Source organism: Stegostoma tigrinum, chromosome 25 (genome assembly GCF_030684315.1).
Source record: "Stegostoma tigrinum isolate sSteTig4 chromosome 25, sSteTig4.hap1, whole genome shotgun sequence".
Classification (NCBI taxonomy): domain Eukaryota; kingdom Metazoa; phylum Chordata; class Chondrichthyes; order Orectolobiformes; family Stegostomatidae; genus Stegostoma; species Stegostoma tigrinum.
The window spans coordinates 36,415,987-36,438,267 of NC_081378.1; the positions used below are offsets into that span (position 1 = coordinate 36,415,987).

Genomic DNA, 22,281 nt, shown 5'->3' on the forward strand with positions numbered 1-22,281 from the left:
CTCTTGGCTTTTTTTTCTGAACTAGCAAAAAAAATTTTAGGTGTGTTTTTCTTTTGTTTCTTTTCCTGGGTTGGATTCTTCTTTGCTACTAAGCTGGGTGAAAAACAACTGATAGTGTTTTCTATTTCAGCTTTTGTAGGTTATTAAGTAGATCCACTTGCAAAGGATTGTGATTATCCGAGAGGTGTGCAAAAGTTAGCCACCATATAGTCCATCTTCTTAAGCCTAGTGAATAAGGATAGTGTCTTGATATTGGCCTACAAGCAACTCAAGCTTTGATATGTGAGATCCGTCAGCATTGTTCACTGAAGGCATTTGATATCATTTATTTTCAAAATAATAGAATTAATTTGAAGTTGATATATTTGCTTTTTGCAGTGTAGAACACTTTTTTGTAGTTTGCAATGTAGATTTAAATCCTGGCAATTTGCTAAATTATATTCTAGATTCTTTTAAACACAATATTAATATAAAAGGGACAGTCGAATAACAGGATTTTTATGAGGCTTGCAATCTGGAGGCCTCTGATTTAATGCTTCAGAAATATGAATCCAGATCCCATCACAGCTGCTGGAGGAATTTAAATTCAACTAACTGATAGTTAGGAATCTCATGTTGGTCTTGTTAATAATTATCATGAAGCAATTGTTTTGCAGTAGAAATCCATCTGGTTCACTAATGTTCTTCAGAAGAAAAATGTGCCATCTTTATCCATTCTGGCCTATGTATGATGTCAGACCTACAGCAATCCCCTCTGACATGGCCTAGAAAGCCATTCAAAATGTGTCAAATTGGCTGAGGAAAAATGTACTAAAAATCCTCCCTATCAGAATAGTGGATGTACTGCAGTGGCCAAAGAATTCAGCTAACTGGCACTTTCTCAAGGATGAGTAATTTAGGTAACCTGTGCATCCGAAGAAGGAATGTAATAATAAATAAATAAACAAGTATGATAAAGACCAATTTATCACATCTGCCTCTGGTGACCAAGTGGATTACTTTAGAACTGTAGCAAACAACTGGCGTTTGATTTAGATAAAGCTGACAAAGTTCACAGTCTGTTGCTCATTATTCAATATATGTCACCTATAACCAGTTGACCCTCAAATTCACATAAGTCCTACTTTATATTTTCAAGATGTATTTTATGACCATTGTCATTTTCCAAAAGCAATTCGATGAATTTTTTTTTCATAATTTTTACAATCAAAATAATATTTTACTGCTTAGTAATCACTTCTACGTTACAGGCTGGGTGAATGTAAGTGGATTGTGGTAGATCAGTAATGTTGAGAAGATGTGAGTTGAGACCCCTCTGTGGATTGCGTTAAGTAAATAATTTGTAATAAAAACCGACTGTCACTAAAGGCAGTCATGATTGTTGTAAAAAGCCATCTGGTACACTCATTTCCTTTACGGGCAAAAAAGCTTCGGTCCTTACGTGATCGGGCCTTTGTGAGACTCCAAACCCAAAGCAATGTATCTTACTCTTAAGTGCCTTCTGAAATGACCTTTCATTGAGCTCTGTTTTTAAGGATAGGCAGTAAATGCTAGAGTTGTCAGTGATGCCGACAGCCTTTGAATAAGTGAATTTTGGAGGTTCATCTTTTTAAACATTTGAGTCCACATAATATATAATCCCAAACATCATTTTTGTATGACCGTTGGAATACTTATGCAAATATTTTCAGGAATAGCTAGTATTCTGACCTGAGCATCTTCCCATAATGTGTCCATGGCTCTACTTCATTCAAAAGCTTAACCATTCCCAGTGTTTGAGTCCTTTGTGTGGCAGAGTTGTCACTAAGATTAATAGAGGAGTCTGTTGTGTGCTAAAGCTTTAGACTTTGCAGAACTAGCTAACTAAGGCTGTCATTGCCCAGTTACACAGTAATGAAATATAGTTGAGGCTACCTTCATTCCACTATGTCCTAAAATATAAATATTATTTAGTGCCATATTGTGGCAAAGATTCCAGACCAGATGGGCAAGAACCTTGAAGACAGAGATAATGGGAACTGCAGATGCTGGAGAATTCCAAGATAATAAAATGTGAGGCTGGATGAACACAGCAGGCCAAGCAGCATCTCAAGAGCACAAAAGCTGACGTTTCGGGCCTAGACCCTTCATCAGAGAGGGGGATGGGGAGAGGGAACTGGAATAAATAGGGAGAGAGGGGGAGGCGGACCGAAGATGGAGAGAAAAGAAGATAGGTGGAGAGAGTATAGGTGGGGAGGTAGGGAGGGGATAGGTCAGTCCAGGGAAGACGGACAGGTCAAGGAGGTGGGATGAGGTTAGTAGGTAGATGGGGGTGCGGCTTGGGGTGGGAGGAAGGGATGGGTGAGAGGAAGAACCGGTTAGGGAGGCAGAGACAGGTTGGACTGGCTTTGGGATGCAGTGGATGGGGGGGAAGAGCTGGGCTGGTTGTGTGGTGCAGTGGGGGGAGGGGACGAACTGGGCTGGTTTAGGGATGCAGTGGGGGAAGGGGAGATTTTGAAACTGGTGAAGTCCACATTGACACCATTAGGCTGCAGGGTTCCCAGGCGGAATATGAGTTGCTGTTCCTGCAACCTTCGGGTGGCATCATTGTGGCACTGCAGGAGGCCCATGACGGACATGTCATCTAGAGAATGGGAGGGGGAGTGGAAATGGTATGCGACTGGGAGGTGCAGTTGTTTGTTGCGAACTGAGCGGAGGTGTTCTGCAAAGTGGTCTCCAAGCCTCCGCTTGGTTTCCCCAATGTAGAGGAAGCCACACCGGGTACAGTGGATGCAGTATACCACATTGGCAGATGTGCAGGTGAACCTCTGCTTAATGTGGAATGTCATCTTGGGGCCTGGGATAGGGGTGAGGGAGGAGGTGTGGGGGCAAGTGTAGCATTTCCTGCGGTTGCAGGGGAAGGTGCCTAGCTGAACTCGTCCTCACCCTCAACAACTTCTCTTTTGACTCCTCCCACTTCCTACAGACTAAGGCGGTGGCCGTGGGCACCCGCATGGGCCCCAGCTATGCCTGCCTCTTTGTAGGTTACGTGGAACAGTCCCTCTTCCGCACCTACACAGGCCCCAAACCCCACCTCTTCCTCCGGTACATTGATGACTGTATCGGCGCCGCCTCTTGCTCCCCAGAGGAGCTCGAACAGTTCATCCACTTCACCAACACCTTCCACCCCAACCTTCAGTTCACCTGGGCCATCTCCAGCACATCCCTCACCTTCCTGGACCTCTCAGTCTCCATCTCAGGCAACCAGCTTGTAACTGATGTCCATTTCAAGCCCACCGACTCCCACAGCTACCTAGAATACACCTCCTCCCACCCACCCTCCTGCAAAAATTCCATCCCCTATTCCCAATTCCTCCGCCTCCGCCGCATCTGCTCCCACGATAAGACATTCCACTCCCGCACATCCCAGATGTCCAAGTTCTTCAAGGACCGCAACTTTCCCCCCACAGTGATCGAGAACGCCCTTGACCGCGTCTCTCGTATTTCCCACAACACATCCCTCACGCCCCGCCCCCCCCACAACCGCCCAAAGAGGACCCCCCTCGTTCTCACACACCACCCTACCAACCTCCGGATACAACGCATCATCCTCCAACACTTCCGCCATTTACAATCCGACCCCACCACCCAAGACATTTTTCCATCCCCACCCCTGTCTGCTTTCCGGAGAGACCACTCTCTCCGTGACTCCCTTGTTCACTCCACACTGCCCTCCAACCCCACCACACCCGGCACCTTCCCCTGCAACCGCAGGAAATGCTACACTTGCCCCCACACCACCTCCCTCACCCCTATCCCAGGCCCCAAGATGACATTCCACATTAAGCAGAGGTTCACCTGCACATCTGCCAATGTGGTATACTGCATCCACTGTACCCGGTGTGGCTACCTCTACATTGGGGAAACCAAGCGGAGGCTTGGAGACCGCTTTGCAGAACACCTCCGCTCAGTTCGCAACAAACAACTGCACCTCCCAGTCGCAAACCATTTCCACTCCCCCTCCCATTCTCTAGATGACATGTCCGTCATGGGCCTCCTGCAGTGCCACAATGATGCCACCCGAAGGTTGCAGGAACAGCAACTCATATTCCGCCTGGGAACCCTGCAGCCTAATGGTGTCAATGTGGACTTCACCAGTTTCAAAATCTCCCCTTCCCCTACTGCATCCCTAAACCAGCCCAGTTCGTCCCCTCCCCCCACTGCACCACACAACCAGCCCAGCTCTTCCCCCCCCACCCACTGCATCCCAAAACCAGTCCAACCTGTCTCTGCCTCCCTAACCGGTTCTTCCTCTCACCCATCCCTTCCTCCCACCCCAAGCCGCACCCCCATCTACCTACTAACCTCATCCCACCTCCTTGACCTGTCCGTCTTCCCTGGACTGACCTATCCCCTCCCTGCCTCCCCACCTATACTCTCTCCACCTATCTTCTTTTCTCTCCATCTTCGGTCCGCCTCCCCCTCTCTCCCTATTTATTCCAGTTCCCTCTCCCCATCCCCCTCTCTGATGAAGGGTCTAGGCCCGAAACGTCAGCTTTTGTGCTCTTGAGATGCTGCTTGGCCTGCTGTGTTCATCCAGCCTCACATTTTATTACCTTGAAGACAGTTAACTTGACTTCATAGCATGTGATATTTTGGTATAAAGACCTTCCCATCAGTCACATTCTATCTTCTGGAGTTACTATAGTCAGTTGATTATTTGTGTACGATGTATACTGACATCAGTAAGCAAAAAATACTGCAACCCTTCGATATTATAGCTTTATAAATAGTCATTATAAATAAATGTCAAGATATCTGACACAGCAGAACCCAACATATCCATGCTATGTGTTACACAGGCTAACATATAGAAAACCATAAATGGTATCATGGTGACACAAGTGAGCATTAAAAACTAGTTGTGACAGCCAGCTAGTGGTAGTATGTGGATTCTAAAGGCAGAAAAGGTCATAGCACAATGGCAGATTTGAAGTGTTTTTCCTCATAGTCATCAGTCTTCATCCACCAACTGAATTAAGAGCTGAGGTTACAACTATAAACAAGACTAAGGTGCCAAAACTAAAATTAATGTCTACAAACCTTTACTGAAACACAATGAATGTGCTACCCCTTTCTCCCTCCCTCCCTCCCTCCCTCCCTCTCTCCCTCCCTCCCTCTCTCCCTCACTCTCTCTATCTATTTAAAAAAAAATGAACTAGAGGCTGCTGGAGACCCAACGTTTTAAAAAAAAATGCACTTTGAAGTGCTGATGGACGACCCTAACCTAAGAAAATTAGGCCTGGAACAAAATATTGTGGGAAAATAATCACAGCATAAAGTGATTTTCCACATTGAAAAGACTTACTGGTATCCAATATCGGTTGATTCCATCACTTTCACTTCCAGATTAGCTCCTTTTATTTTGAATGAAGCATTTGTGATATCATCACTCCATTTTCAATGTGAATACTACAAATAGGTAAAACATACAACTACAGGACGGCAATTTTGAAGAGATAGTAACACACAATATTAAAAAATAGAAAATGCATAAGTACAGAAAAAACTGCACTGTAATTAAGATTCTTATAATGGCATTTTAAAGAGCAAGAATGAAACACATAGCAATGGATTGGCATTCCATTGATATTCTGTCAGAACTTCAGTTGCTTAAATAAAGTGTCAATCTTTATGGATCAACAAATAAATTACACTGAATAACAGGCAGTCAAATTGTTACTTATTTTGGGGAGTGAAAGATCAATAAAATCCTTCCGTATTTCTGATGATGACTGCAAAGATCCAGACCGTTTCTTTTGAGACCTTCGAAGATCACCTGAAAGGTTATGTCAGTTTCAGGATGCACAAGCTGAGTGTGTGTAATAATGCCAACCGTTACATGAAACAGTTAATCAGTTGATAGGCAAGTGCCATGCAAAGCTACAAAAGCAGAGTTCACAGAAAATAACTTAGCTGAAAGGCTTATGGCACTGATTCTCGCCTCCAGAACTATTCAGTCTACCAGGAAAGCACTTTTGGACAAGCCCCAGAATTATACCATCCGTGCACTTATAGACTCTACTCTTGTTGTATTATGGCATAGATTTCAGACCAGACAGGCTAGTATTTTTAAGGCAATCACATGACATTTGACTTCTGTAGAAGTACCCAGCTTGCCTTCAGCTGTTATGTATCATGGACTCTAAATAGTCACTTGGTTATGCATGTGTCATGTGCAGTAACGTTTGTTAGCACAGAGTCCATACTCTGTTTAAGTCTGTGATACTATTGCCTTGTAAGTAATTGGCACTGTAAGTAAACTTGAAATCGTCTGACTGTTTGATGTGTGTATCATGGGCTAACATACAACAAACAGGTTTGGGTGAAGGCAGTGGCCTAGTAGTTAGACTAGTGTTACTAGACTATTTGGAGACTTTTATAACATCCTGGGTTTGTATCCCATCATGATAGGTGGTGGAATTTGTTCAGTACAAATCTGGAGTCAAGAGTCTAATAATGACCATGAAGCCACTGAATCTGGTTCACTAATGTCCTCTAGGGAAGGAAACTGCCATTGACACCCATAACCTGTGCATGAATAAAAAGAAAAAACACAAATGGCACCATATAATTCTTCAGATAACACTGATAAATGGCAATTTAAATTTAGAAATGTTTAATCCTGAATATGACTTCTTGTTACTATATGGTTATTAAAATTTAGAGCATGATGCAACCACACACTTAGATTACACAGTCATTGTGATGGGGCTAGTCTTAAAGTTCCAAACTTTGTAATCCAATTTGTGGGAAACTTTAATGTTCCTAGCTTATAGTAAAGGTTACCTAAATAATTAATTATTTAGACAGAAAACTATATCACTCATTTCTTAAACAGTGCAAATTAATATATTTAATGGAAACTACAACTTGCATTGCAAAACTTGGTGGAGATTAGACTGTTGTTCTTTGCAACTGTGTAACTGTTCAGTGGCAGCCTCATTTAGTCGAGCTGCAGAATTCATCGATTAACATTTACAGTGGACTCTTCAATTAAGCTGGATACAACCTTGCTATGTATAGTGGACTAGAGCACTGGGAGAAAAAATACTTTGAGAACATCTCAATGTTGTGAGATCTTATGGATCAATTATGAGAAGACGTTCAAGTCAGAACGTTAGCCATTCTGAAGAATTTTTGTAGGAGCATTCTAACAGTAATGCTGGAAATAGTTCAAATGTAAATGGCTATAAAATGAACCCCAGTGCGGCAGAAGTCTCCAGTTAGAATCACCAACACAGCTGCAGTGGAATAGATCTTTTCGTTTCCATGGAGATCCAGAGTGTTGCAGTGAAAATTGTTGGCAGTAAGCGCATTAGATATTAGCAATGTGTCAGTTAAAACTGCTGATGCAATATAACCTTTGAATCATAATTACATTACGTAGCCTCAGAGAGCAATATAAAATTAGATAGTATGAATAATCTGTCAAAAGCAAACACCCTGGAGTTATTTATTTATATATTGATACTGATATCAAATCAGAAGTGTGTCACTTGGTTTCCAAAAATCAAGAAAAACAAGTTCAAAGGAGAATTTTCTACGCTGCCTGAGAGCATGTGCTTATTGTAATATTTTATATGATGAGTTGGCTTTGACTTTAATTATGAAACATGCCATTTTTAAGGTAATATGCTGCTGCTTTAATATGAAAAAAGAATAATTTAACAAGACATGACATTCATCATTCTTAGTTTAATAATATGGATAAGAATGATAAACATACTTCAGAGCTCTCTATTTCTCATCTCCTATCCACTGAAGTTATAACATATAGTTATTTTCACACAACTTCATTTACTTTAATTTTATTACGTTGACTACAAATGATACTTATAAATCCAACAATTGTTTTGTTTCTCTCATTTCTCCTCCAGAATTTAGCCTATGAGATCATTTTAACACTGGGACAAGCTTTTGAAGTGGCTTATCAGCTGGCCCTACAAGCCAGGAAAGGTGGCCATGGCCCTCCCACAATGCAAGATAGCCTTGAAAGTAAAGCTGGCAAACCCATTCCAAAGCCGCGAGCAAGTATCCGGAAATCTGTGGTAAGAGTCTAATAAGCAGATAGATGCATAGCAACAAGATGGATCCTTTTCTGCTTTTTATTGGCAGTAAGCAATTCATTGTATCTCAGTGCCCCACTTGGAGATCCTTTGCACTAAGAGCTAGGTGCCTGCTGATATAAATTGGATGCAAGATTGTTTAACATGCAACAAACAATCAGAAGGAAATAAGTTAACAATGACCTTTCAGTCGTAATTATACAAATGAATTGCTATCTGACATGCACGCCGTTATGTGTCCTGCTAGTGAGCTGTTGCAAACAGTAAATCAAGACTGAAATTTCTCCATAGGGACCTGTGGCAAGCCAAAGCTTGCCTTTGTCACTGACAAAGGAGCTATAATGTGTCCAAGAAATATGGTTTCTGACTATGTGTTAAATCATTAATCATTTGAGATTTCTAACCCTTTATTGTTTATCAGTGGAAGAACAGGAAAGGTGACAAACATATTTGTAACATATTCTGATAATTGCTAACTTAAAGTGGGCTCAATTAATTCACATTTATCATTTTACTGCTAGGTATGCAATGCCATTTTTTTGGGAGGGCGATTAAGTGGAGACATCTCCTTACCTCCTGGTGCCCAGTTGTAAAGTTGAGAGTGCAGAAAGCCTGGCAGCAGGTTACTGGCTCATTCTCTTAGCCCAGGAATGGTAACCAGGATAGAATTGAAACATGACTAAACAGACTAATCACGTTGTACATACAGAATAGATTATTCCTAAACCTGTGCAGCATGTAAAAAATACATCAGCTCAAACACATTTCTACTTGAATGCATTCAGTCTTCTGGTTATCAAAATATTTTGCACATTGGATAATTTAAGCTAACAGAAAACAACTCTTGAAATGACCATTAAAAACAAAGTTTTTATTTAATGACTGGTTAAGAAAGGACTTGTGACCAAATATGAGGATGCTATCACAAACCTATCGAAAGTTGATTCAAATATCTTTCCAGTTTTATCTGAAAACCTGTGGAGAAACTTCCAGCTTCAGGATGAGGGGGAGGGGTGACCATTAAATTTGCATACATTTTAATTTTAAGTTATGACTCCTACATTTTGAGTACCAGAAATGCTGTAGCTGCCTCATGGGTAGGATGCGCAAACATTAGTTAATTTCTGTTTAGATTAGATTCCCTACAGTGTGGAAACAGGCTCTTCGGCCCAACAAGTCCACAATGCTTCTTGCAGCATCCCACCCAGACCCATCCCCCTATAACCCACAGACCCCTGAACACTACGGGCAATTTAGCATGGCCAATCCGCCTAGCCTGCATATCTTTGGATTGTGGGAGGAAACCAGAGCACCCGGAGAAAACCCACGCAGACACGGAGAGAATGTGCAAACTCCGCACAGACAGTTGCCCGAGGGTGGAATCGAACCCGGGTCCCTGGTGCTGTGAGACTGCAGTGCTAACCACTGAGCCACCGTGCCGCCGTTTAGTTTGTTATTTTTGTCTCTTCTTTTCTGACCTATTTTGAAACATAAGTGAAAAGGAATCCTCGAGCTGTTCCCCTCTCCACATCCCATCTGAAATAAGAAAACTGGTAAATGATTTCCACAACCTTTCTCTATTCTCACTTCACCTATCATGACAAAAGGATCCCAGCTGAAAGGATCATTTGTCCTACACACTGTGCCACAGAAACATAGTGTGAATAACCTTTGCACAGCCCCTCAAATTCTGATGGATTGTAATACTGTGGTTTATTAGCCACAATCTGAGTTACTGTCTCGTTGCCTGTATCCAGCAGAAACTCACCACCTGTCTCCAGCTATCGAGTCACTCAGCTGTTGCAAGCATAAACTCTGATTTAATTGCCACACAATCTAGTGAAAGGATTGGTGAATACCCCACATGATTGGTGAATCAGTGCCAATACATCCTGCAGAAAATTCTCCATCTTTCTGAAATTGCAACAGGCGCCTGGATAAAAGTATCTTAGTTATGAATGTACAAGCCTGCATTTGCAAAATAACTCACAATAAATGCCCTGCAGTTTGACATTTTATACATTGAATTTGGAAAAAAGAACTCTCAAATTTGAGCAATATCAGCATATTCGTATAGAACTCTGCTCTAACCATCACCCTGTATTTGAAGAAGGAAAGCATGAGTGGAAATGGAATTGTTATAAACATTGAAACCTGCTACTATATACATTGTAGCACCAGCACAGAATTCATCTGCGTAGGAACATTTTATAACAATTTTTCTCAAAACAGCAAATATATTTTTAATGTTGACAGTGCTGTCTTTGTCTGCTCCATCTTTTTGTGTTGCTATCCCACTCTCTTTGCTCTGCCACTTGTGTGAACAGTAATTTCTTTTAATAGTTCGGAGTTCATGGACCCTTTCCAAATCACCATATTCAGGCAGCCCAGGAAAAGGATGATTAATGAGGGAATCATTCTTGAATTTTTCTTGTGAATTATCTGTCCTGGCCTCATTCACAGCTCTGCTGGCTAATAATAGCACCCACATGCTGCAGCCAGAGAGTTACTGTTTTCCCATAAATTCTTAGTATGACAACTTGGCATTATCCCCTTGAAAATAGCAATCTATTTTGTTGGCACTGATAAAGAGCTTCAGGAAGCCTCTTGGTGGTGATAGCTGGTGTTAAAGGTGGCTAGCAATGGCCCAAAAGCTCTGATTCTGAATCGATTAACCCCACCAAACTGAGCCACAACACACCAAATTGTGTCTTCGCATAACCATGAATGGGCTTTTGTACGGTGGTTGGAAGATTAGTACTGGTGGATGCTGGAGTGCCATTTTCTTGCATGCACCTTTGCCTCGTGCACTGATGGAACATTGTCCAGGCTGGATGCAGAGAAATGTGCCACTTAGGCTCCTCAGAAGTAGAGATTGACACATCAGTTTGAGTGTTGCTAATTCTGGCTGGATACATTTCGGGACATGGAAATGGAATTGATGTCACAGAAAGCCAGCAGTAGATGCATGAGCTGACTCTAAGGGGAAGCAGGGACTTGGTTCCTCACTGACACAATCAGAAATCCCCTACAGATTAGGAAGTCTCTGCCACCCATCCCCTTCCTGCCCCAAACCTGGTTTAAGAATCTTTTAAATCTAGAGGGTCTCTCAACATAAAATTGGAAACTTTTAGCTGACAAAAGTAACTTGAAAACATCTCAAAACAACTTTTACTAAAAATAGGGGTGCGACAGGTATAATGTCACCACTGTAAACTGCTGCTGCTGCTTAGAATCAGTGCCTTGTTTCAAGATTAAGAGATGCGACTCTCAAAGTATTCTCACTGGCTCTTAGACCAACAATAGCGCGTTCTGTTCTATCCGCTATAGATCGGGTCCGGAGCTACATCAGGAACAGGGAGATCAACTGGTTCACGGGACAGTGGCAATAAAATACAGCCTTTCCCGATGCTTCAATATTTCAAGAACACAGCACTCTAGCCCTGCTCTCTTGTGCGTGATTCGTGGTACCTGGGATCATCCCCGGAGTCAGTCACAGAGAACGGAGCACCGAAGCCATTCCAAATCGACAGCAGGATCCTAGACAAGTCCTCCACTTTAATCTGACCCAAAGTTAGGGCCGCTCGCTCCACGCTCCACCCTCCACCCTCCCAAAAACTGGTCAGATAGGCCACCATTTCCATTACAGCCTGCCAAAATCCCAGCCACTTGGACTCTTAAATAACTTCTTTTTTTGATTTAAGGAGGTTTGAATTTGATTGGACATGCATGGTATTAAAACTCCTCCCGGAATATTTGACTTCCAGGAGGCTGATGCTGGTTCCATTGGACTCCTGGCTATTCTGGGAGGGTTGGCAATCCTCGTTGGTTTCCAGTGTGTGGAAACTGACCTAAGTGCCAAATTGAATTTCCCTGGTGAGCATTAAAGCTGCTATACGTGCTTTTCCTCTTCAAAACTGAATCTGACAATCCACTTATCTCGGCAGAGATTTCCATTTGTCAAATGCTACAGGGTAATAATGCATGTTGAGTACCACAATATAGCATATTGAGGAAAATTGTAGTGTAAATAATTCGTTTTTTTTTCTGTTTTCATTCTAACCCTGTTCTTTTCCAATCAACTCTTAATACTCCCAATATTTTGGTGAATGGGGAAGGCAGGGTGAATTTTAGGTTGGCTACCTTTCTATTCTGGGGAGTTGCTAGAAAGTGTTTACCATCAATGTTGCAGAAATAGATGTCATTGGAAGTGTCTCCTTGGTCTGTTTGACAAATTAGCTGAGAAGGAGAAGATAGATTGGCAGGAGAGCTGGGCATTATTATTTCTGCCATGGCATGTGTTACAGATAGGTTCAGACTCTTCCCTAAGTTATGAAAGTAGGAATAGAAGACACTGCATAATATCTCTTTGCTGTTATCTTTGATAATAGCATAGCATCAGTGTTGTCATTCGGGGCATCACAATACAAAGTCAGAGATAGTACGAACTGCTGATGCTGAAGAATCTAAGACAACACAATGTAGAGCTGGATGAACACAGCAGGCCAAGCAGCATCAGAGGAACAGGAAAGCTGACGTTTTGGATCTAGACCCTTCTCGAAACGTCAGCTTTCCTGCTCCTCTGATGTTGCTTGGCCTGCTGTGTTCACCTGGCTCTACACCTTGTTGTCTCACAACACAAAGTCACTTTTATTATGAGAAAATGTGCTGTTGTCCATTTGGAGATAAGCTTATTGATGTGGTCAGATTCCACCATACAGCATGGCAAGGCTGGAGATGGCAGAACCTCATTTTATTGAGAGTCTGCACCACCTGCCTTGTGGCCAACTGTTTGGGCAATCCAGCTGAATTCCATAATGGAACATTAGCAGCAGACTGCTGCCGTCTGCAGATTACTCCCTGGTCATCACAGGTGGGAGCAAGGATGGATAAGGTGCAGGAATGCCTTCGATTTGGAGGTGGGTGGGAAGGTGGAGATCAGGACCAGGGAAATTCTGAAGGTTTGAGAAGCAAGGCAGGGCCCACACGGAACCTGAGATCATAGAATCGATGCCTGCTGCCTCCCTGTGTTAGATCAGGTTGTGGACCCCTTGGAAATCAGGGCAGCGGCAGATCTTTTCGAACAAGATTCCAGGCTGAACTGCAGCAGCAATGTTGCCTTTCCAAGATGAAATACTCTGATCCCTGATTCTCACTGTCATTCTGCATATATGGGCTATATGAGTCAGCTTACAATTTATAACTGCAGCCCCACGGATCCTCTCTAGTGGCCACAGTGTGGGGTGCTGGGGTGAAGCTTTCATATTGAGGCCATAATTATTTATATATCTTTCTCACCAGTTTTCTCTCTCCTTTTAATGAAGGTCTTTCCAAGTTGGGGTGTTATTCCATGGGCATCAGTCTCTCTCCAGCAACTTTCCATTTATCCACGTATAAACATATCTTTCAGCTTCATTACAGAAAACAAAGAGGTATTGCCAATGGGTGAAGTCAGATGGTATGAAAGCACAGATTCCCACTGGCAGTGTTTAATCACAGTATACGTGAGCTAATATCCCATTCTAGCCCCAACCAACACCAAAACTGCTAGTGTAGCTGATAACCTAATAAATTGGTAAATTATTTCTGCAATATTGTTAGGGTAAAATTGTATTGTTAAACATATTTAGCATTTTGAAACTTGTCCCTTGGACATGTTGTTTAAATCATTTTTTTGGGGTCTCCATGTTACTTCTGTTATAAGTTGAGGTGAGCAAGGGTGTGGAAACTTCTGGTCAAGTATTCACTTCATTAAAGCAATGCAAGAAAATCAAGTTACCCTGTTGCATGCCATTACAATTTGCAGTCTGGCTTTTACATACCTTACAGCACTGACAGGATACTTTGTGGTGCTGCTGATGGGGAACATTATAGTGACAGTGAACTTCAAGGTGCTGACAACTTTACAGGGCTAATATGCTTCAACAAACCTCAGTTGGAAGGACACCAGCATTTGTGCAGTAAGCTAAGGTGTTCTTTTTTGAGGAATACATGTTTGTAGAGAGGAAGAAAATGTAAAAATTCCAGAGCAATTAAAGTGAAGCAGCTTTATGCAGCAAGGGAATTTGGTGTTAATGTTTCTTTCTTGAACCAAATATAAATTCAAGTTCAACCTCTTATGCAAAATTGGCACTTTTTTACATGAATAAATAATTGTTTGTTAATTTTCTTCATTATAAGGTATGGATTTATGTTTCCTGTAAACCTAAACTTGTGTTATATTAGTTAAATCAAATGTGAAAATGTAATTTGAGTAGGAAAAAACAATTGTCTTTTAGATTTTTCCCAAGCAATATAAGTGGGTTTGAGGATGGTAAAAAGAGTTATGTCCAAACCAAAGTCTGTTTATGCCAATGCATTAAACGTAATGTGGTAGGGGATAGCTATGCCCCGTTCTCACATTTGTGGCAAGTTTGCGGTTTAGTTGGCTTCAGGGAGTTGCAGAAGAGAAATAAATTGGTGCCACAATATGAGGGAGTGGAAGTCATCATTGGCAGCTCCCTTACACCTTCCCCGTTTCCAGCTGTTGACACCAGAAAGAGAATGGGGTATGGCATGGGCTGGAGAGATGGTGATGCTGAGAAATTCCAGGAGGGGGTTTTGTCTTGAATAATTTTTAGATAACAGCACTTGAAAGTGTCTCTTTTGCTAAGAAATGCCTCTGCATCTTTATGACGCATATGTATAGCTATGTTGTTGTTTACACTTTCTTTCAGGTGAAACATCCAAATAACAGATGGTCCTTAGATCATATTTACACCCCTCACAGGCCTCCCCATCCTCCTCCTCCTCCTCTTCCTCTTCCTTCCAAGTTTCATCATTCTCTGCCGCACAAGTTTCAGGTCTTATTTTGCCTTTGTGTGCATTGCCGTGTCTGCCCCTCTTGAATTTTTCCTTTGCTAGCATCAAATGTTACTAACTGTCCGCGGCTAAAATTCAGTAGATGTGGTGCTTCAATGCTGCACTTTGAAAATAAAACATTTTAAGATTAGATTCATTTGAATTTGTTGAAAAGGAAGTAGATCATTTTATTAGAGCATCCAAAAAAATCCAAGGAACTGCCCCACCAGCAACATCGAACATTTGAAAATGGCTCTTAGTTCCCTTTCAGTGAAACAAAATAACAGGTTCAATTTAATCTCAAACTCTCAATTGATTCTTGAGTCATTCATCAAAGTGAGTGGACACAGAAGCGGATAAATCAAATGCATTTTATTTGTAAAATAATCAGGATAAAATAATGATGTGAATTAAAGCGTATTGCTATCCTTACAAATCTGCTGACACTCATCATTCCTTATGGGATCATGGCACATCTCGGCATGTTTATTTCTGCAACTACTTCAGGCAAGATTAGTTTAAATTTGTGTGTATTATTATAAATGCTAATGAGATTTAAGCCTGCATTAAAAGCAACCTGGGTTCCTTTGTAGGTTCTCTCATGTGCATTTAATTATGAATGAAGTATTATTGCAGCAATTCCATCGTGACAATACAACTTCAGTATGGTTTTTCAAAGACCTTTATTAAGAATAGAAAACAAATGTGGCAGCTGGAGTTCTCTTGGGCACACATTGAATTTTAGCCTAGACATCACTGTGTTCATTATTCAATCTTAACACCTACAAGACCTTAATTTCATTGCAGACATGTCAAACCAAACCTTTTATATATTTAAAGAAAAACTAATATGCTGAACAGAGTGCAGTGTGGAAGCATGTAAAATGACTGCATGTTACTGCAGTATTACATCCGTGGCGTCTTGACTACCTTCTGAAGGCCCAGCATTCTCGCATTATATAGGCTCTAAATGGAACAATCTGTACTCTGAAAGCAATAGTCACGACTAATGAGACACCACTTATTTTTGAGGGAAAAAAACTGATGTGTAGCATGCTATAGATTATATAGTCATATAATGTATTTCTGTATAGATAACAAATGCCCATGCCATTCTGGAATCTTGTGGAATTTTGAGCTGCTGTATTATTTAGAATTATATGATGGAATTTAGTTTTGCTATTTAAAATTATTCTAGAATAATGTAGTCCTTTTGGATATGCAACCTTTCTGACCATGTGCAACATTTTAATCATGGTTTTTTTGTTAAAAAGTGTTTTAAAAATTGAATGCATTAGGATTAGATTTGTTTTTGTGGCTTGGACCATACAGGACACTTACTAACAGTACAGTGAAAATTAGCAGTTTAATTGGGCATTTTTCAAATCGGCCTGAATTAATGCCACTAGAGATACAAAAAAGAACATTTTCTTATATTTCAGTAAGCAAACCAATGCAGTTAGCAAAGCAAATGTACACCCAGTGCTGTTAGTATTAAGCTTGTTAAATCTGCCACTTCGTCTTTTGCTGCTTGTTATGAACTGGTGGTATATGTTTCCAGTAACTGAGCACCTCAGCTTTTGGTGCAAATAGAATGGTTTTGTAAACATAATATCTAGTGCATCAAATGTACATTTGATTTCTCATTCAAGGAATTTGCTTAATGTATTATTTTAGAATCCTGTGTGTTTAATCACACCGATGTAAAGATGTTCTTTGAACCCACCTGGCAGTAAGATCTCTAAGTTGCACCTTCCAGGTTTTCAGATCTTAAAAACCTCTGTGAAATTATGAGTCAGATCATGGGTTCTAACATAATCTGTGTTAAGTAAATAGTCGAAAGTAATACAATGGAGCAACTTACCAACTCTTCTTTGAGTTTTGTTGGTTGCTGTAATTACTGTACTTTGGTATCTCACAGACTTCATGGAAGGTGCTTCAATATTACTTTGTTTGACATAGGTTATAGATAAAATGCCTTAACATACAAGTTGCTCTATAGTTTATTAGTATTTTTGAATGATGTATTGTTTACGCACAATAACAATGAATTGTGCTGTGGTGAGATTTCCCCTTTAACAGTTTTAATCGCACCGTCTCTAGGAGATGCAGAATGGTAATAAGGCGGATACCAACAACGAATGGTCTTTTTTTACATGATTTCATCAAAGACCAGTTTCTGTAAAACACTAGGTACGTGTCTTTTGCAGCTGGCCTATGCTGTAATCGTCTAAATAGTGTAATTTAAAATGAGCACAAAACAACTGACGTTTCTAAACTTCCAAGTATCGTGCAGCAGTGGGGTACGGGTGGAGGTGGGGTGGGGGGGGGGGGGTTGGGGTGCGGTGGGGGAGGAAGTGAAATATGACCAGAACTGTTTTTCTTTCTTTTGGCCCCCTTTTTTTGAAATATATTTACCTCCTCTCCCAGACAGCCTGGGCAGTCTGATGCTGTTCTAAACTAGGGTGTTGTGCGGTGGTGTGTGGAAGTGGCCTGGGATGAAACTGCCTCTGTTTCCTCCCCCTTGCCTACCCACCTCCCCTCCCTCCTGCCCTGCACAGAAGCGCCTCACCTCCACTCAGTGCTTGTTCTGAAAGGCCAACTGAGATCCAGAACTCCTCATGTGGGAAGTTGCAGATCCAAGCTTGCAACCAACCTACTCAATGGCACAACTTAGTATGCACTGTGCTGCTCTGTGGCCAGTAGGTATTCCTATTCTCCAGGGTTGCTGCTGGTTTTATAATCACTCGACTCATTCAAATGTAGTAAGTCGCCTGTTTTATTAGGTCTAGCTCTCAAGGGTGAAAAATTAACATTGCTTAAGTGCCATTGAGGCCCTTTCATTAGTATTATTGTTGTTGTTCAGCGTTGGGTACCAAACTTACTATGGGTTTGTATAAACTGTCACTTCTAACACTTGCAGATTGGTAAATTTATTTACCTGGCTAGTGAAGCTTCAACCTTAAGTTGACAAAGATTTGGCAGTTTATGCAAGACTTCAAAGCAGCCATAAAACACTATTTCTGAAAATTGATGTTATTTTAGCAGTATCCAGTAATACTGAGCACGCTGATCAGCTACTAGTCTCCCCAAATTGTAAAATATTACTGTAAAATTTTCATAGATTTCAATTGCATTATAAATAATAAATTTCAATTGAATTACTGTGATAGAACACCTCTGTAAAAAATCAATTAGCTTTTCTTCCAATAGGTGCGATTATACCTTTTAATTTTCATCTTTATTTGAATTGTTTATAGTGGAAAGCAAACTAGTTTGTGAATAAACTTATTTCAGATAACTGAGTTTTGATGTATATATATGTGTGTGTGTGTGTGTGTGTGTGTGCAGGCTTCACATGTTGGAGTGACCTCTCTCAGCATCCAGTACACCTGAGATGTTCAGTAGGTGCGGAAGCCAGGCTTAACATTCATATGGCTGAGGAAGTCATGTGATGGAGCTACTGTACTTTGCTGTTATTCAAATGCAACTACTGTTTCTTTCAGTAGAATTGAAATGGAATGTAGCCTTACTTCATGTCAAAGAGAATTTGAACATGGTTTGTAGAGGCATTAGAACTCTCGTGTGTTGATTAATTTTATTATTCATCAACATGTGATATCCCTGTTTGCTAAGGAGTTGTCTTTTTATTTTTTGCCTGCAGATCGATCAACCTCTTCTGGAACAAAAGACTCATCCTAATGTACCTTGGATTGTGGAACCTGTCCAAGAATCAAAAAGGGCGATGAGCACTAAGTATGAGACCACGATATTCTAAACGCTATGTCTCATTCTCCTCTGTCTGTGCCTTCGCACTCTTTTGAGCAATCACTGCAAGCAGCACATTTTGTCTCCTCTGGTGACCTCTGACCCAGTGGAGAGGAAAACTGCACTCGCTGAGTGACCTTTACATAGTTACTGTCATCACTGCATGAAGCTGCTCTTTTTCCTTGACATTCCTCTCACTGTAGCAACAGGAATGACACTGACACATGACAACTGTCTTTAGACTTATTTAAAACCAGTCCATCAGAAGGATTTAAGTTGATGCAGTTTCAAGAGTTTTTTCTTGGTCTTGATGTAACTTTGCTCTTCAAATTTTTTTGGGTCATCACGATTTAGAAGAAATCAGTGGACTCTAACTCTCAAGCTCTCTTCTGCCCATCTGATAACTTGAATGCTGCTAAAAGCTGATAACAAGTCTAAGCCTTTTTTTAAAAGAATCCCTTTTGGACTAACACTTTTTAACAAAAATTCTGCAATTTATGTATTGCAGCCTTGGGATATTGTTTGGAAAAAAAGCTGAGCTGAGATATTTCGATAATGGCTTTTGTTTTGAAATTACTGCTCTGTTTTAGTGGTTTGCTAATGCTTTAGGCAATTGTTGTGAAGTTCACTATTGTTTTACTGGAAATTTCACAACTTATCAATATTCAATCAGACCAATACCTTCAGAGGTTCTCTCGCCCTTGTTTCAAACACTGATCTGCACTGAAAAGAATTTTATAATTTTTTTCCTTTGGTAATGTGGTACGGCAAGTGTTAGTGTGAGGATATTTTTATTTATTGTTTTTTCAGGTAAGCAGTAGTGATTTTTATGACACCTTGCTCTTAAAATGTGAAAGAATGAAGAATGTTTTAAAAGACAGAAACAAATATCAAGAGCTTTACACTTGAAACCAATGTGCAGTCTTATTTCTAAACAGTGTTCAGAATAGTTATCTAATTTTAAAACATTTTGACAAATGGCAATTGAGGGGCTTAAAGGAAGTGAAATCCCAAATTTTAAAAACAATTTTCTCTATGATTTGGGTGGATAAAGTCATCCATCATTCCAATGTAGCCTATTGCAATGTTGGTGAGGTCCTTTGGGCTGTAGAAGAAGGTGTTAATTTCTGCAAGCCAACAACATTGCATTGCAGGTGGAGGCACACTGCCTATTCTATACAATGCACTGACAATGGATACGTTAGCAATCCAAGTGACAGTGCTGGATGCAGAAGAGGTTGCCTTTTCATATTTAAAACACAAACATAGCTATTTCAGAAAATATATTGTCTGCACGTGTGATTGTGAGATTTAAATGAAACATGGCACAATGAATATATTTTTGTTCTATAATACAAAACACAAAATTTCATGAATAGTGACTTGCTCGGCAGTGTGATGCATCTTCCATTTGAGGCAAAGCCTAAGATCTGTAACTGATTTCTTCAAAACAATGCAGCACATGACATTGTTATTTGAACTAAACCTGTGAAACCACAATCAACTGATTTACTACCTGAAGCGATCAATGTTTATTGAATATGAGAATCATCATGTTTCTCAATTGTTTGCAAAAAAAAATGCAGCTGCGTATAATACAGCTATGCTGCATTGCCAATTGAAACCACGTTGAGCTAGAATTCAACTGTGATGTGAATAGGCAGCATTGTAAAGAATGGTGATGATAACAGTTATTATGGCACCATCTATTTGAAACAAAATTCTATTGTGAATCAATTTAATGTTTATTTTAGAATCCTTATTGAACTTGTGTAATAATGGTCTTAAGTTGTTTCAATGTTACATTATTTTTATATGATATAGAAACTAAGCTGGGCTTACTGACAAAGGTCACCCAAATATAAATTAAGGGATGACTATTAGAGCTTGGATTGTAATTGATAATCAAATGTATATTGTATGGTTGGACTGAATTTTAGTTCAATTCAGTGTTAATCTTTTAATACGGTATTATAGTACTTGAACAATGCGGTTTCCTTGTATATATTTTGCCTATTCACTGTTGATACATGTATGTAGTAACTTGGCAGTTTAAAAACAAACACTGTAAACATGGTACCAAAATGAAAATGTATGGGGATAAAATAGTGGCCTCGCTGCAACTAATCATTGTATATATGCTTGGGCTTCCAGTTACAAATTTTGTAATATTGTCATTATTTATATCCTGCAGAAGCACATTAAATAAACAGGATGTACAAACATAGCCATTTTACAGTTTGTTTTACTGTTTTGTGAACATTATCATCTCACTTTCATTAAAAGCCAAAAGCCTGTGTTTTGATCTAATTGTGGATTGGTCAGAATCACTTTTCCCTATTTATCAGGTCATTAGTTCGAATCAGGAGATGTTCCTTTTGAATATTTACAGTTAACAATGTGTATAAATTATGGTGTTGGAATTTGAAAACTCAGTTGATTCCTAGTTGTAAATCCACTTGCTACCAAAGTTTTCCTTTCTCATTCTGCCTTTGGGGTCGTTAGGTAATCCTAATGGAAGCATACTGGATTGATTTAGATTCCACATCACAAACCTACATTGTCAATATTACAATTCATACTAAGATAATTATGTAGTGATTCCCTAAATGCATCTGTATATTAAACAGAAGTGTGAAATATAAACGATGCTTTACTGTTTCTGAGACTCATGGCATTTATTTATACCCATTTTGAGTTTAATAGCAATTTACATTTGAGGCAAATTTAGGGCTACATTTAAAAGTGGACATCAGGTTGTTGTCTTTTCATTGTCAGAATTTATTTTGATATCTAGGAACAAGTTAGCCAAATACAGTTGATCCAACATAACCTTTTTACATTTAATATGGCTTTAGCTGTTGAAACTTTAGGTGCACTCAACATGTCTCCCTATGTAATTCCTGCTATTTTTAGGGAGTTTTTTTCCCCCCAATATTCACTACAGGCTAGTAAAATCAATGTGAAAAACTGGTGAAACGGCACTTCACTGTGTGGGGTGGACAATAAGAACACACTTGCAACTGTTCTTGTATGAACTAGTAAACCTTTGCTACAAGATAAAAAAGACATGACATAAAACAGCAGAAAGATTAATAGGGCAGACATTATTTCAACAGAACACATCCTGGTTAACTCTATCACAAACAAAACAGAAATTGCTGGAAAAACTCAGTTACGAGGAAGAGGCACCCAACCCTAAACGTTAACTCTAATTTCTCTCCACAGATGCTGCCAGACACGCTGAGCTTTTTGCAGCAATTTCTCTTTTAATTTCTGATTTATCATATCCACATTGCTTCTGGTTAATTCTATGGCAGATTTCAAAGCAGTCAGATCGATTATCATCATATTTGTTTTGTGCCATTATGAAAAGACCACATCAGACTGAGGAGGATTGAAAGTGATGGAGAGCCAATTCTAGCCAACAGTTAATATAGACCCTTTCAGCTGACCAGATCAATAACTTCCAGCAGTCGTTTAGTGAGGCACTCCCCATTCCTGACACTTCTTGCACTTTCAGGCAAAAGTCATGTTGCATTGAACAAATATCTTGCCACTTTGA

At 40.2% G+C, this 22,281-nt stretch overlaps 1 protein-coding gene across 24 annotated transcripts in view; it reads left to right on the forward strand.

Moving 5' to 3' along the window:
- anks1b (ankyrin repeat and sterile alpha motif domain containing 1B) overlaps positions 1 to 21,026 on the forward strand; it is a 766,097-nt gene extending 745,071 nt beyond the window's left edge. For 22 of the 24 annotated variants that reach the window (XM_048554441.2, XM_048554435.2, XM_048554443.2 and 19 more), the window contains 2 exons: positions 7,920 to 8,090; positions 18,613 to 21,026. In XM_048554441.2, the coding sequence (XP_048410398.2) occupies positions 7,920 to 8,090; positions 18,613 to 18,726 (285 nt within the window). In that variant the 3' untranslated portion in view covers positions 18,727 to 21,026. Of the gene's footprint in view, positions 1 to 7,919; positions 8,091 to 11,438; positions 12,632 to 17,051; positions 17,142 to 18,612 lie in introns of those variants that run through there. The other 2 variants (XM_048554438.2, XM_048554436.2) reach the window with 2 other exon arrangements.
- The last annotated feature ends 1,255 nt before the right edge of the window (positions 21,027 to 22,281 follow it).